General features: G+C 37.2%; 1 protein-coding gene across 1 annotated transcript in view; it reads left to right on the forward strand.

The window, feature by feature from the left end:
* Window positions 1–17,620, forward strand: part of LOC124777221 (signal recognition particle subunit SRP68-like) — a 77,915-nt gene that overhangs the window by 31,774 nt on the left and 28,521 nt on the right. Inside the window, exons 4-8 of the mRNA XM_047252539.1 lie at window positions 2,253–2,409; window positions 9,207–9,328; window positions 13,982–14,165; window positions 16,566–16,805; window positions 17,224–17,373. Of these exons, the coding sequence (XP_047108495.1) occupies window positions 2,253–2,409; window positions 9,207–9,328; window positions 13,982–14,165; window positions 16,566–16,805; window positions 17,224–17,373 (853 nt within the window). The remainder of the gene's footprint in view (window positions 1–2,252; window positions 2,410–9,206; window positions 9,329–13,981; window positions 14,166–16,565; window positions 16,806–17,223; window positions 17,374–17,620) is intronic.

Here is a 17,620-nt window from a genome sequence, read left to right on the forward strand (position 1 = left end):
AATTCACCACATATACAACAAAATGAATCGTGATGGTTTGTACATCCACATTTTGATTTCTTCGTGTTGTATTTTCAATGCCTTCAAAACACTTTTCTGTTGAATGAACTTAGCCAGATCAATTCCTGAAAAAGAAAAGAAAAATTCGAAGACTTGAGATAATATAGAAGGAAGAGTACGTAAGCAAATGTATGTGACTGGAGGTTTTAAATACACAGTGTAAAATACACTCATGTTTCATATTACATTTAAAAAGTAGTTCACATTAAAGTTAAGAACAAAAAAGGTCACTGCACTAATTTTTATCACACTCCTTTCAAACACAAAGACTTAAAAATTATACAGTAAATTCAGCTATGTTGTACAACTTGCAGGTCATAACTTTTACTCTTGACATGATGGACACTTTCTGATTCCACATTTTATGTCACATTACAATATAGAATTAAGTTTTTTATGTACTTTGTCTGTACCAAAACCACTGGTGACCCCCTAGTGTAATGCTAAAAAGCATCTTGGAACATTACAGTAATGCTACATATTAAGTGACTTCCAGCCCGGTATCAAAAGAGGTCGAAGTACCATGTCAGCAGTAGTACAGTTTGTCCATCATGTACGTGAGAAAATAAATGAAAAGTCCCAAACAGTAGGAGTATTCCTGTTCCTTTCCAAAGGTTTTGATACAATACATCATGATACACTCTTATCAAAAATTGTGATGGATGGTGTCACTGGAAAACTCACACAATTGCTAGAAACATATTTAAAAGGCAGACAATAGCATGCAGAAGTTATATATGATGGTGGAGAAGTACTGAAAAGAGAAATATGCATTTTGGAATTCCTCAGGGCTCCATTTTTTTCATATATTATGTAAATGATTTCCCAAGTTCTCTAGATAATTAGCACATGATCATACATATGCCGGTGACATGCATGGCATCTGTTATGCAGACAATGAGCCCAGCCTTATTGAAGAGATTCAGAACTTTATTGAAAAGGCAACAGCAAGAGCTAGCAAATGTTCTACAATGGATGTACAGTTACACAGGAATGTAAAATACCAAATTATGATGGCCAGAATCAGTGAGATTTCAATTGTCAATCATGTCTCCAAAAAAAGGAATGCTGATTCCAGTTAAAGAGACAGTTGTTGACGGGGATCCCAAACAATATGTGCAAATTGCTCAACAGTTTGTCATTTTGTGTGAGCCTCCATGTTGAAGAACGTAGTTCCAGTTGAGTGGAAGACTGTAATACAGTTGGATAGTTGAAGTTTCAGTATAAAGTATTGGACTGTCCTACGGCAGGATGCTTGTTTTATTCCAGAAAGACTAAACAACCTCCTGACATCTGTGAAATATTAAATCTTTAGCAGAGAAGCCCCGCATTGCCCAGGTATTTATCTATAGCTATGTCCAAAACTTCGTACCTGTGGAATTTATTTTTTTCCTTATAAAGCTTCGTAGTATATCCAGTAGCATTCAAAATGAAAGCAACAAACCACTGTTTCTCTGTCCAGTGTGTCATTCATGACATAATCATACAAACTCTCAACAGATGTCTGTACAATCATGTTATGCGAAGAAGATGGCATTCCAGACAATGGACAATCTCACTAACTATGATGTCAGGGCACCTACCAAATGGGATAGTGTTTGCCGGGTAGTCCCACATCCCCATCGCTCTGTACACAGTCACAGATGGCGCAGCATGGCATAGGGAAGGTGTCTGCCAGACTCTCTGTGGTGGAAGGCTGTAGGAAGAATGGAAGCAAAACAGTTGGAAACCGATGTAGCCCGATGGCTTAATGTGAATCGTTCTTTTGTTTCTCAAATGTGGCAACAGTTTATAGAGACCAAAACTGTATCCCAAAAACCAGGGCCAACTACGTGTGACATCAGAAAAGAGGAATGTTATTTGGCTGTAAGGGCATGATGGTACTGCCTTAGTATCACGTGGCAACTGGCATCTGACCTCGCAGCATCCACTAAACGTGTTGTATTGAGGCAAATGGTGTATAGATAAAAAATCTTGTTTTTTTTGTATTTAATACATATATTGATTCAATCGTTCTTGTACTCACTCTTGACGACAACAAGGTTTGTTTTGGAGGCAAGATGTATTTGCAAATTATAAAATGGGCATTAATTTTTAATAAATTAGGGCTTTTAGAATTATATATACTTTGTATAATTTTTTAATAGTTTGAAAATTTTTACACATTAATACGTGTGTTGTTATTGTTGCAGGTACTTATGTATTCCACTGATGATGGCTGAAAGAGCATGGGGCTATGCAATGCAACTGCGCCAAGAGTCAAACACAGAACCAAGGAAAAAATTTCACCTTGTTTCTAGATTACGAAAGGCTGCAACATACGCACTGCAGCTTCAAAAACTTTGTGAGGTGAGTATGATCTTATTTCTGTGTTTTCTATATTGTTCATTGTTGAGGTTTCATTTGCAGCTATTATAAGTTTCCATTTTCTAATTTTTTGTTGTTGGTAATTGCGGTTTGGTTTGACGAAGCATTATCAAAAAAATACATGTGAATAATGCATTAAAATTCGGAGGGGTCCAGTCAGTTTGTCATTTGCATTTTGTGCTGTATATTGGTAATGAATAATGTACTAGACAAGGCTGTTCCAATGCACCTGCATGTGTTGCTCTGCTCATCCACGGGCAGGTGAAGGTAGTATAGCCCACTCACTAGATGGCCCTGTAGCAAGTGTTCTGCACATGTGTGACCACTTGACCACCCCTGCCCACAAGTGCTCAGCTGAGGCATACAGTCGCATAGACTGCAGCCAAGCTGCCTGACTGCATGTAGGCTATTTACCCATCGCACCCACCTGTGCCTAAGGACACCTGGCTGCCTGCGGGCACTCAAGTTGGAATAGCGTGCTCTAGACAGAGCAAAAGAAGTGCATGCCTTGAACAAACATTTGTACTAAGCGCATTGGGCCCTGTGGCAGACACAGTCGGTAATACTGGACAATTAGATCTGTGTTCACACAACAAACTGAGTGAAGTAATGGTAGTTGTGATGATAACTTCACAATAAGATAAGGCACTCAGTGGGCATGCGACATGAACTGATCTCTGTGTGGTAACTATTTGTGACAGGAAAAGGCTAGCAGTGCCCATACACTTTTCTACAAAGCTAGTGAATGTTCTGCATTGTGTGTACAGTTACATGGCATGTTCAGTTGAAAAGTAATGAGAGTCCAGAACATGCCAGACACAACCAAAAAAAAAAAAAAAAAGCTAATTTCAGTTAAAAACAAAATTATTTGGAGAGTGAGCCCAAATTATAGGTATATACTGCTCAACAATTTGATGAGTACAGAGGGCCACAGAAAGATAGCATTGTTTCAGCTTCCACTGTGTTTTCAATACATTTCATGCCCAGTATTATTCGTGACCTACAAGCAGAACTGCTTAACTTACCACAGAAAATTATCCTTAACCAAGACACAGCGTCAAGAGTAAATACATTAAGAACTGTTTCCAGTGTCTGTCATAATAAGCACGCAGATGATGTGGTTTCCAGTGTAACGACTGTGCCTCAGAATAGAGCAGACAGGTTGTAGGCAATGAGAAGTGCACTTTGACATACTAGATAATTTGTTCTCTTAAAAAGGAAGAAATGGCAATGAGAGCCTTAATGAAGGAGACTGGAATGATTGTAAACTGCGGAAATTGGGATGCGAGAGGTGATGGCAGCGTCCATAGAAGAGTTACTGTACCAAACCGCCTCTACTGAGAGGAATGTGACAGTGCTAGAGAAAAAATTTCCTGAATTAAAATATGTGGAAGAATTAGAAAAGAAAGGTGGCAGTGAAAGACCAAATCATTCGATGTTCTTTGCAGGTAAATTGTGGTTCCCTTAATTTTTTGTCACCACACCTTCTGCATTTTTTACTATTAATTTGGAATGAAGGTTGCATTGATAGATTGGTTTATAGCAGTCCAGCCAGCTACGTTAACCAAACATTTCAAATACTTATTCAGAAGATAGTCTGTGAACACAGGTCACATACATCTACATACTTTGCATTGTCATTTCACTTGTATTATTATAAAAAACACATATATTTTTATTACAAAGTTAATTATATTGCTATAATTTGTGATATGATCACTGTTCCCTCTTTAATGCACAGCATATGTGCTCTTCGTGTCACCATTAGGATTTGAGCAAGTACTTTTTGATTCCACTCATTTTTGCAAACACATTCTTTGCTCACTGGACTCTCATTGGCTACTTTTCTACTACCTGAGGACAGTCCTCTTACCTTCCTTTTGCACCTCATAGCAAATGCTGCCAACATACTTTTCTGCGAAGCACTCTCAATGATATTGACTATTACGAGAACATTAGATTGGCAGTGTTTGTACAGAACTGAAGTATAGATAAAAATATCTAATAAAAGTGGAAGATTGTGTTCAGAAACTGAAATATCTGTGGAAGTGCCAAAAAGAGCACTATGAGACACACTTACTGAAATTTTAGCAAACAAAATCTTCATAATGATCTCGCTGTGTACTGTACCTAGGACAGACTATTTTTAAGAAATGAGGTTGTTTTCCCTCTTCCAGAAATATCAATTTAAAAAATATAGACTTTACACTGGTCAGACACTTTCCAGGTGGTTGTGAGAACAGCTCAGCATAATGTGGTGCTGCATTGTATTGAGTGAACCCATAAACAAAGCAAGAATTGGTCAACTTTTCAACGGTGTATCTATACTGCTATGTTGATACAACTAACACTACAGGAAAAACAAAAGTCGAGACAGAATCAAGCAGTACTGAATGCATGAGGGCAAAGAGTGAAGTGGACATTACTGTTGTCGACAGCATGTACAATGAGTGAATGGAACAAGTTTGTTTCCAAGAGGCTGCAAATGGGGGGAACACAGTGACATAAGCAACTTTGACACAGGGGAGATTGTTATGGCCTGTCACCTTTGAATCTTGTTAATACGGAAGCTTGTTGTCTGTTAGGATGCTACTGTCAAGAGCATCTACAGAATGTGTTTGAGGGATCATGAATACCTGAATAGGTGACAATGTGTTGGACATTCACACAACATCACAGAACATAGAAGTCGGATTTCCACTCTGTAATGCATGATAGTTGACAATCTGTGTCAGATCTAGTGGCAGAGTACATTACTTTTGCAAGCATAGGTGCTTTGTAGCAAACTGTTCAGTGCATATTATTGAACATTGGGCTCTGCAGCAGACAACCTAATTGTGTTCCCATGTTGACCCAATGACATAACCAAATGTGACTGAAGTGAGCACAGGCTCATGGAGATTGGACCATGGAGCAATGAAATCACATTTCTTGCTACGCCATTTGGTGGCTGTGACCAGATACTCTGTCATGCAGGCAAACAGTTGCTCGAAACGTGTACCTCTTCGTGAGTGCAGGCTGGTGGGAACAGTATTATAGTGTGAGGTACATTGACTTAGGCTTCCTTGGGACCTATGGTAGTAATTGAAGGCATCTTGACCACTGTGGATTGTGTGAACATTATTATGGACCACCAGCATTCCTTTATGGTTTATTTCTTTCTCAATGGTGATGGCATCTTCTAGCAGGATAACTGTCCATGTCACAAGGTTGGAGTGGTGCTACAGTGGTTTGAGGAGCATTGCAGTGAATTCTCGTTGAAATTTGTCCAATCTAAAACCGATGGAGCACATCTGGGATACTATCGGAAGCTCCACTCCCACAAACCACTGGAATTGCATGATGTATTGTGTTTCAAAGATGGACCAACACACTGTTAAGCTGGTGGTCATAATGTTTGGTCTCATCAGTGTGTTTTAATGCAGTACAGATACAGAGTTAAATGAATGGTAAGAAATCTAGGAAACTCCTATTACTCTATGATGTGCTAGCTACCCTTATACCTCGGTGTAGTTTGGTTCACGCTGTAGGTACCTACAGATTAGATTAGATTAAATTTACTTTCATTCCAATTGATCTGTAGTGAGGAGGTCCTCCAGGATGTGGAACATGTCAGAAAAACAATACATGACAAATATTTACAACTAAAACAAATAAGCTAATGTACCATTCCACAGGTCCCAAGTGGAATGATCGTCATTTTTTAATGAACACTATATGAAAGTCATTTTACAAATACTAATGCACTGAATTTAAAATAAAAAAGTTTTTTATTTGTTTATAAGGTAATAAACATGTAATACAACTACTATAATACTTATTTACAATGAACACATTACTGCACTGAAATGGTGCAGAAGTTAGATTGTACTTACACACACACACACACACACACACACACACACACACACACACACATACATTTACAATGAACACATTACTGCACTGAAACTGGGCAGAAGTTATATTGTACTTATATATATACACAAATCAGTTGGTTTTACTGACCTCAAAGGTTGCTATGTGCTAACATGGTGGATGCTTGATGAGTTGAAACTGTCAGCAACAGACGACTTCTAGATGCCCCTTCTAAACCACTGTTGTATTAAGTGTTCCAAATAGTATTGGACACGCACGCGCGCACGCCCACACACACGCACGCATGCACACACGCACGCACGCACACACACACACACACACACACACACACACACACACACACACACACACACACACACACGGGAATAATTGCATGTCCTGTGTTAATGGATGAAAGAGTAAGCAGTACCTTGTATACTTGTCATTACTTTGAAACACTTAAAAACTAATAATTAGATAAACACAAAACAGAAAAGTTGTGCATATTATTCAGTAGGTCTTATTTATTGTTTAATGGCTGTGAATATGTAAATCTTTATCTGAATACTGAATAGTACTGTCATTTTAAATCTCCTATGAAGTCTCAGATCAGTGAGTGGAAACATGAGCAGCAGCTCTTTCTTAGTCTTGTATTACACTGTCAAAATTCTTTGGCAAATCTTTTACAAAAGCTAGGACCATATTCTAACTGTGATAAAAGTACCACAGTACAGTTTCAGAGATTCTGTATTTGACAGGTCTTCTACAGTGTAATACTGGACTTAGGGCTGGGAGACACAGTGTTTCCAGTGTCTGCCACAGCTCTTCAAGTGCTTGTGGATTATTTTCATATGTGTGACCAGACTACTTGCTCCTGAGGAAAAATATCACAAATAGAGAGCTCAGATGATCTTCAGTGCCATATTTTACTACATTTGCTGACTCAACAAAAATTTCATACTGTGCCATGGTTTCATGAAAATTGAATGGTGTTGCCCCAAGTTTCAAAAAACTTACTGAGTTATTTATATTTTGGTTACACTGTATAATAATTGCTCATGTTTATTTTAGATCTGTTATTCAGTGGTCATAGATGATGTCAGTGGCATACTAATGCAACAGTAGCCTTTTCACAGTCTCACCTTACATATCTCCACCCGTCCAATCCAATGATTTGGGAGCTGTCTCTGCAGTTCATTTCTAGCCAACAGCGAAAAATGTGCCAGACACCCATTGTGTTGGTATCGAATTCTGTTCCTTGTTCCTAAAGGTATTTCTTCCAATAACAGACGTAATGTTTCTTGCAGGAATGTGGTGTACTTCCTAGCATTAAGACTTCTTTCGATGAAATAGGTACCTATAATTCTGTTCTCCAGAAGCCCACACCATACATTCACCGACCACGGTTTTTGGTGTGCAACTTGCTGCAGCCGACATGGATTTTCAGATGCCCAATAATGCATGTTATGCAAATTAAAATTTCCATGGTTCATGAATGTAGCTTTGTCAGTACATAAAATCAAATTAATGAATGTGTCACCCCTCTGAATCTGAAGTTGAGCCCATTGGCAGAATTCAATGCAACACGTACAAGCCGTACCAGTTAATTCTTGGTGGAGCCTGATATGGTAAGGCTGATATTTATGGCGATGCAGAACATGAACAACACTACCCTGGCTCATGTCAGATTCCCCTGCGATTTTATGCGACCTAACACAAGGATCTCGAACCACAGTGGCAAGAGTACCAATTTCTGTTTCCGTGTTAGTAACTTTCCTTTGCCTGATATGTTTCCAATGCATTAAAGATCCAGTTGTTCTCAATTTATTGTACATATATTTAAGTGTATGACGTTTAGGATCAGTATGTTGAGTATATCTTTCAGCGTATAAGTCTCTAGCTCTCACTGAATTTCGTTGGCATCTCCGTAAATGAGAAGCATATCAACTTGTTCTTTGAAGGAATGCATCATTCACATTTGCTTGATTCGATGTCACTAGTCTTACCATTCCTGTTAGTGTTGTATTGCAAAATCGTCGAATGGTGTTCACATGTCAATGGCACATTAGGTGGATACGCCGTACTCGACGAATATTTACTATTTGCACGATATACGAGAGAGGCGTGCTTTGATAGGTGCCGAAGTGATAAGGAATACCATTCAATCCGAGATAAGAAGATTGCAGCACTGCATTGATATCAATTGTCATCACTTCGAACACATTCTGTAAATGGATGTTCATGCCACCTTCGTTGACCTTCAAAGACCTTACTATTACAAATCATTGGATTCATCTTGATAGCCGCTGTCAGAAAATAAGTACAAAACTATAGCATCCCATTTAAAAAAACAGAGTTGGCCTTCATAGCTCTGAAGCAACTCCACTTAGCGACAAAAAACCAACCTCATATTATGGCCCCCGTTGTCCCAAGCAACTTTTGTCCCACAAACTTTTCAGCTACTATCATATGTTCAGAGTTATTCTAGGTGGCAATAGTTAGTAACTCACCCTGTATATTGTGAAAATGTAAGTCAGGTGTCAGCTTTATCTGTGAAATATTTTTATTTTATATCATTTTTTAAAAGAGCTTTGTTTGGTGTTCCCCATTCACATGGATAACTGAAATTTTAGTTATTTCTGATTTGCTTAGGCTTTACTATTTTTGGGGGAGGACATTAAAGAATACTATATTTCTGATTTAAAATAGTGTGGAACACATAAATATATTGTGAGCAACATTGCAGTCGTTTGGCAGGAATCTAAATTTTATTACAAGTGAAATAATCGCTATTTAGTTTCTGTGTTAGACATTTACTGTACATAATAAGAGAATCGTGATATTGCTTCACTTTACTTTATCATCAGATACAGTTAATTTATGTGATACAAAAGTTGTTATTTCTCTTTCAATTTATGCAGAATACCAGATGCGATGCACGTACTAAACTTGAAGCTCAGGCATATGTAGCATGGATACATGGCAGTTTGCATTTTGAACTGCAACTGTGGAAGTCTGCAATGGAAAATCTTAAGAAAGCACAGTAAGTTATCATGGAACGAAAATTGTTTGGATTACCACTTGAAAAATGTAATTTTTTTGTGGACAATTAGAGCATTGAGTATGCAGAAAATCCAATTTTAGCATTTGATATTGAGACTGAATAATTGCATTGAACATTATATTGATGTGTAAAATACTTTTCCTTAGTAAGTATTACATTCAATGCCCACCACTTACTTTTCTTCATTTATTTGCTGAACTGTTTAATTTGTTAATAAAAGTAATTATAAAATTTGGTGCGTGTGAAAATAAAATATGCATATAAAATGTTACTATCACCTTGGTTTCATAGTATTTGGTGGTGTCATTTGTTCTGTGCTTAAATCATATCATGACACGCTGAAAAAGAAGTTAATGTGTGCTTATTTCTTTCATTTTTCCCATTTATCTTTCAACAACTATGTGTTATCAATGAACTTGATTTTCTATTTCATTCATACTTTGTCACTTACACAATTCTACCTTGTGTTCTGTTTGTTAGAATCATGTTTTCAACAGTGTTGCTGATTGGAAACCTGAGACTTAATATGTATAGGACACTCTAAAAGTGCACACTCTCTGTCTCTCTCTCTCTCTCTCTCTCTCTCTCTCTCTCTCTCTCTCTGTGTGTGTGTGTGTGTGTGTGTGTGTGTGTGTGTGTGTGTGCGTGCGCGCGTGCGCGCGTGCGCTCATGAATGATAATAAAAATGTAGGTAAATCTAATTGTGAATACAAATAATGCAAAGTTTAGCATAGAATGAAAATGATATGAAGAGGGTGGATTGCTACGCAAAGCTTCAGTCTTTAGCAGTCTTTTCATCATGCCTAACTGCAGTTCAGTGCGTCCTCTATGTGCTGAGTAGCAATATATCCTTGTCACACTATTGTTAATTGTGAATATGGTTGAAGAGACTGTCACATCTCTTAAATTGTATTTGGGGTAATAAGAACAGGCTTCAACGTGTTTTATTTAAGAGGAACTACAAGTATTTTGTGGTTCTTTGTGTCCTCTGGTGCATTTAGGATGAAAAATTTATAAATAAAAAGAACTGATACACCTGCTACAAAAAAAAGAAACAAAGGACATGCCAATAGCTACATAAGCAACTCCCTGCTATAAAGATAGTGCCTATTGCACTGTTAGTGCTGTAAAAGCAGCAAGGCGAACAAATTTTTTTTTATGAAAAGCAAAGTGGTTTCTGGAAAAATTTATGTTACAACAAATAAATCTGCAACTTTGAACTTATCAGCTGAAGGACTAATATATGCAAGAAAAATTTAATAGTACAGGTTGTACGTAAAGTCCGCATGAACCAAACATTGTGCAGATATCATACATATGTCATTTTGAAGAGAAACCCTGAAAGTTCTTTTTCACGTATACCGCCACAGTGTAGTTTGGTAATTTGCCGATAGTCAGTGCTAGTCGCAAACATGACGACTTCAGGTGCAGAGGGAGCTTTCTGTGTGTTGGCGTTTGACAAAAACAAATGTGCTACAGCTGTTAACGGATGTTTGGAACCAAGTATGGTAGGAAGCCACTGACAAGGAAGGCCATTTACCACTGGCACAACAAATTCGTTATGACAGATTGCTTGTACCCGGCAAAGAGAAGCGGATGTCCCAGCATGAGTGAAGCGAATGTGGGGCACATATGAGAGACATTCATAAGGAGTCCAAAGAAATCGGTGCGTCATGCATCCCGTGTACTCGAAATGGCTCCAATGACAGCGTGAAAAGTCCTGCAACAGAAGCTGTCTATGAAACCATTCAAATTGGCGCTAGTGAATACCTGAACATGGAACTGCCACATCGATGGATCAGCTGTGCTACAGAAGGCAGCATTTGTTTCATGAAATGGCCTCCCCAATCACCAGATCTCACTCTATGTGACTTTTTTCTGTGGGGACACATTAAAGATCTGGTGTATGTACCACCTCTACCATGTGATGTAGCAGAGCTCCAGGAGAGAATACGGGAAGTGACCGCCACAATCGACGATGCCATGCTGGGATGGGTATGGCAAGAATTCAATTACTGTATTGACGTCTGGTGGGTCACTCATGGTTTGCATGCCGAATGTTTGTAAAACAAAAAATCAGAGTTTCTTTTCAAAATGCAATATGTATGACATCTGTACGATATTTACTTCTTGTGCAATGAATAATTGAAAGTGTTTCCAGACTTTATGTTCATCCTGTACTTGCAAGAAAAATTTAATAGTACTTACAGATTTCAGTTTCCATAAAGCATACCACACAGTTGATATGAACATAGTATGACATTGTAAAAGATCAAATCTATCAGCTGGTAAAGAATTTAGGAGTAGAGATAACAGCACATCAAATAGAGAAGCATTGAGTTTTTGACAGGCACACAAATAAGATTTAAAACTACATCAGCCTTTGGACGAATCCTTTTTTGACCTAGAGTACACATACAGTACCACCCCCCCCCCCCCCCCCCCCACCCACCCACTCACCTACACACACACACACACACACACCAGTAGAGCTATGGTGTACTAGCTGAGTACACAATGCTTGGACTGCAGTTCGGCAAGTGGACTGGGGTGAGGGTTTGTTGGATGAAGTGTGTGAGGGAAGAGAAAAGGTGGGGGGCAAGAGGAAGGTTTGGTGAAGGTGATTGAAGGCTTGGAGGGAGACAGTAGATGTACAAAATTGAGCACAAACTCACTGGCTCTGGCACCCATATATCACATTCCTATCTCATATCCTTTCTGGCGCTCTCCGATCCATCTGCTGTCCTCCCCAGATCCTCCTCCTCTGTTCCTCCCTGCTCCCCTCACCCATTCCATCCGACACAACCTTTCACTGCATTCTACCTGCTGAACTGCGTTCTAGCATCATGCTTTCAGTTGCCACACAGTGTAGCTCTCTCTCTCTCTCTCTCTCTCTCTCTCTCTCTCTCTCTCTCTCTCTGTGTGTGTGTGTGTGTGTGTGTGTGTGTGTGTGTGACTAACATTAAAGAAGTTCTAGAAGTCCTAAAATTCGATTGTGATTCAGTTTCCTTTGTGATTTCATACTGTGCCTGCCTGGCTGATGACAATGCTACGCTTCTACTATTCTGCGAGTTGTCACTGCTACTCCTAAATTATTTACAGTCTGCCAGAACTTTCCATACCAAATCTATCAACTCCTTGCATTTTTGTAGATCTTATTCTGTTATTGAAAAACATTGCATTGGCAGTTGTATATATCAACCTAGTCACTTATAGTTTCTCTTAAACGAAACCGATAAAATAAGTTGAAGCCTGTTCTGAGTACAATTTAGTAGATGTCTTAGGTTAACATTGGTCTAAGAGGACATTTATGGAGATTATTTCATGACTAACATCAAAGAAGTCCTAAAATTCGGTTGAGATTCAGTTTTCTTTGTGATTTCGTGTAGTGCAGTGTATTAAAAGTTTCAGATTCTGAGAGAATCAAGAGAATGGAGATCCTTGCAATCACTCAGTAAAAAATGACACACTAGTTAAAACTGCATTCAGACACTACTTGACAGTAGTGGATTAATCATGGAAAGGAAGAAGGAAAAAAAAGACAGATAAATCCTCAGATACGCAGCCCTTGCTGCCAGTGCAACTACTTCGTACTTAACAAAATGTGATGTCATAAAGAAACTGAGGATTAAAATGGTTTGTCTCGTCTCAAGTGTCAACAACACTAGATTCAAGTTGCAACGGAAAATGTAGTTCCTCTGAAAAATGGTTTGTAAACGAACATTAAGAAGATCTGTGGAATAAATGAATATCACAGAAAAAAATTAAAAGGTTTAACCACATTTGAAAGGTTCTGTCAAAGAGAAACAGTGACCAAGGGCAGACAACATTGAATTGATAAAAATGAAGAGGAAATCAACAGGGTAATGTTGAAATATATGCCAGAGACGACCGATATCTTGAAAGGTTACTTATAGTTTTTAGTAAACCAAAATTAGTCCAAATCAAAAAGAAAAATGTAATATTTCATTTTTATAAAGCAAGAAATATGAAATTGGAGAGTGTATTGATTGATTGAAGCAGTAGTGTGGAAGTTAAGCTTTTGTGAGATTTCAGTCTTTCATAAAAAAGAAAAGTGTTGAAAGTGGTATTCTCAAATTGTGTAACTTGCTTAAGTGTTGAAAAGACAGCATTTTTTACACTGATCCTTTTGTAGAAAGACTCTCTGCAATTGTTCCATGCTACATAACTAATTTTGGACCACATCAGATTGGTTATGGACTGAAAGACGATGTTGTGAAATAATGTCATTGCTTCGGAAGAGACATATTTTATATCTACATTGTCATTTTGCAGTATTTATTTAATAAAGCCCAGTTATCCAAAACTGAATAATTAGTGCTGTCATCTTAATTTGTGTGCATGTAAAATTTGAAGTAGTTTAAATAAAATTATTGACCTTGAAAAAGTGCCATGTAATCATAACCACCAGGAATAACTTTTCTCACTTAATTTTAAAGTAAGAGTATTACTAAAGATCACTAGTAAGTAAAAATGTTTTGAGGTTTGTAATTATACTATCTGCTATTCATCAAACTAGTAAATCACACTGTAAGATACATTCACATTCTATGTCACACAATAATATGGCTTTGTGGTAAACATATGTGTTAAAGAAAGTTGTTTTTCTAGAATGGTGTATGAAAAGCTGTCTCTTGCACTTCCTGAAGATGACCAACTGTTGTACAAGCAAAGAGTCGATGAAATTGCTCCAAGTTTACGTTATTGTGCTTATAACATCGGTGATGAAAGTGCGATTAATGATCTTCTGGAAATGAGAAGTCATGGTCATGGAGAATTGCTGGATACATTAGATGTGAGTGGTCATGAGCCTCATAATATATCAATGCAGCTTTTTTAATAGAAAAGTGTAGTATGGGGGAAGGCACACTGTATCTTTTGCAACAAACTATGTGAACAATCTAGAATATACTATTGTTATAAATGTAGTATATTGTGATAACAATGCTAAAGATTCTCTGTGAATCCAAGATACGTAATGGGTAAAGATAACTAGTGACCCTGTAATGAAGGTGCTGACTTGTGGATCGGTTAATGAAAAAGAATGTGAATGTAGTTTGCTCAAAGTTTTCGTTTGTATGTGTATCTACTGCTCAGCACCTCCACCATTTAGTTAGTGATTATTTTTGCCAATTCAAGTGGAGTCGTTAGTTATATTTGTGTCCAGCATTCAGTTATAGCTTTATTTATGTTGCACTTCAACAACCTGGTCCTTTGTGTATATCATTCTGCCAACTGAACATGTTGCTAAGCAAACTTATTCTGCTAATACTTCTTTCCTATGTTTCCATATTCTGTGGACTTCAACAGTAGAACACCAATCACAAAGACACAAAACTGTGTGTTCAAGTCCTAGTCTTACATAGTTTTGTTTATCAGTAATTTTCATTAATGTGTCAAGAAGACTCATTTTGGTACTCTCTTTTACTACATAATGAGGTGTTTCATTCAGATGTAGCATGTGAGAAATTAAACTGCAAGGGGCTGTGGAATACAGAATAGTAATGAAGGGTCTTTTATCTTTTGGGTTAATGCATTGGTGCAGGAGAAGAGAGAACACGATTTCAAGAGTGTATGTGAAAGATACTATCACTCATCCTCTCCATTTCTGAGGAAGATTTGTGTAGCCTGAAGTTCAACCCCTCTTCCATTTGCTTCAGTGTGAGTTATTCATTACTCTTGGTTCCATCTTTTCTTCAGTCATAAATTTATAACCTCAGTGTGTGTCCATAGTTTGGTTCTATGTTTGTGATGGAACCGAAATGCATTATAAGAATTGGCCAGGCTAAGTCATTATTGGACTGAGTAAGGACCTTCCCTCTGGAGTTATTTACACAATATGATGTGACTCACCTGTGATGTGTTATGTGTCCTTGGTAACTCGTCGCCGAGTATCCGTCATCTAGTTGTTGGCTCTAATTTTCTACCAATTTTTGAAGTGATGTATGCAATACAGCATTAGTTAAAATGATACATTTTCGGATTTATTGTAACTTATAATCACTTGATGATCACTTTGTAAAAAGTCTCATATTGAATAATAAACACGGTTAAGCGTATTTATTGAACTATGAACTATTTACACAATGGCAGTCTTTAATTAGTGTTCCTTCTCAAGCAAGTTCAGAGTCTACCAACACAAATATAATACAGTAACTATGCAATGTTTCCAAAGTGAGTCATTCCTACAAACTCAAAGAGCTTTCCAAAGACATTTGCACTGATACATAGATGTTAACATACTGGTGGCAGACTGTGGATTCTGATGTAGATGTTCACACTTTGATTGCCAGATGCTGACTGACTAAACAATGGATTCTCACAACTATGTATTGGCATGTGTAGGGATAACATTATAAAGGAACAAGCAACAAATTGGTTTATGTGTGTGAATTACTGCAAAAAAAAAAAAAAAAACCAGCTAGGTGGATTATTTAGTTAAATTGTGTATACCTCCATTGGGATGTACTGATTGTCATACAATATTCTTACATTTGTAATTTACTCAGTTTTTTAATTAAAACCTTATACTGTTAAACAAATGTGCTTTTCAGTTTAAAAAATGGAGGGCAGCAAAATTCAGTTCTCAGAATTACACAGTTTTAAAGAACAAAATAGCAAAAGTATATTATGGGAAGTAGAATTATAATTACAAATTTCTTTATAAATTGTAGAATTTTTGGAAAACATGAAATGCTTACCAAAATGAACAACTGAAGGGCTTTTGAGCGAGGTACATTATTTTACAAACAAATAACTATTTGCTCAGACGAAATATTAACTCCACTTGTTTTGTAGTAACGTAATATGTTTAATTAACTGTTGTAGTTAAACTAATTATTCCTTTGCAATGAAATACAACTAGGGCACTTGGTGAAGTATAATGTTTTATGAATAAGTCATGGATCAAGAAATTAATTACTCTACATACCTGTAGTGTATGTATTATGTACGTAACAAAAAAAAATTGTATTCAAGTAGTTGAATTGTATTAAATGGATTCACCCTCCACCCCCACCTTGCTACGTTTCAGCAGGAAGAGAAACTTTGCTTCTCTAGTTTAACCATTTAACTCTGTCAGTCTCGCCTTCACAGTCTTCACATAAATATACATTGATAAAATGTATATTTTCAGTCTTTCAGCACACCAATTTTCCTAAATAATCCATTTTACTTCCTTTCTGTTTTTTTGCAGCTGTTGATTGTACAGACCCGTGAACGGAAAGCTGAAACTCTATGTGAAGTTGAATGGAGAGGACGTTCTGTGACAGCCAGACCAGAACGAGTGCGTTTATTCTTCATTTCTGAACAGGAATTGGACAAAAGCTTAGTGCGTGCCGAAGACAATGCATCCAAAATTGAACTAATTGAGAAGTTACTTTTGGACTGTAAAGATGCTATAGCAGCAGTAAAGGATGAACTGAAAGCAGATCAGGTATGAAGCTGTCTCTGGGACCTTCTGTTGATTTGTATTCTATGAAAGTTTTGTGTAATGTTGTTGATGTCCTCTGTCCAATTAAACTGATGAAATTGTTTCTAAGAGCTGGACTGTAATACTGTGCACACATTTTGATTTGAATAAAAGGACTTATATCCGAAATTTAATTTTTAAAAAAATTCATTCCTAAGGGATGATTTAATACACAACTTTATGATTACACTACAGCTAAAGTTTTATTGACAAGTGGTTCAGAACCCTTATAAAAACAGCAGTATTCAAAGAGGCTTTACTATTCAGGGTAGAGACAGTAATGTGAATCAGGCACTTATTCAGATACAGTAATGACTTGGTCTTTTTAAACTATAAATTGTTCTCATGGAATTAAAGTAAAAAGAAGTATTAATTTTTTCAGTCTGCTAAGACCCGTTCTGGACCTGGAGTACCTCTGTCTTCAGCACAGTACTTACTGTCATATTTGACATACATTCGCCTTACACGGACTATACAAAGAAATCTACTGATGATTGATGCAGCAAAGGCATCCCTGGCTGAAAAAACAGAGGTAATATATTTTATTGTTGTTGATTTTATTGCTGCATGTTTCATGTCCACTATGATCACGAACCATGCCAATTCAGACAATAGGCTTAACTATGGGCCACATCCAGAAATTAAAATTATTGCATTGTTTAAAAATTTGAAATGAAACATATTTATGAACAATTTACAAATTCACAGATATACATCAAACACTATTTTTAAAGTAGTCACCTTCGTTCTCAGTGCACTTTGCCAGTCGAATTATAAGC

Source organism: Schistocerca piceifrons, chromosome 2, assembly GCF_021461385.2.
Source record: "Schistocerca piceifrons isolate TAMUIC-IGC-003096 chromosome 2, iqSchPice1.1, whole genome shotgun sequence".
NCBI lineage: Eukaryota > Metazoa > Arthropoda > Insecta > Orthoptera > Acrididae > Schistocerca > Schistocerca piceifrons.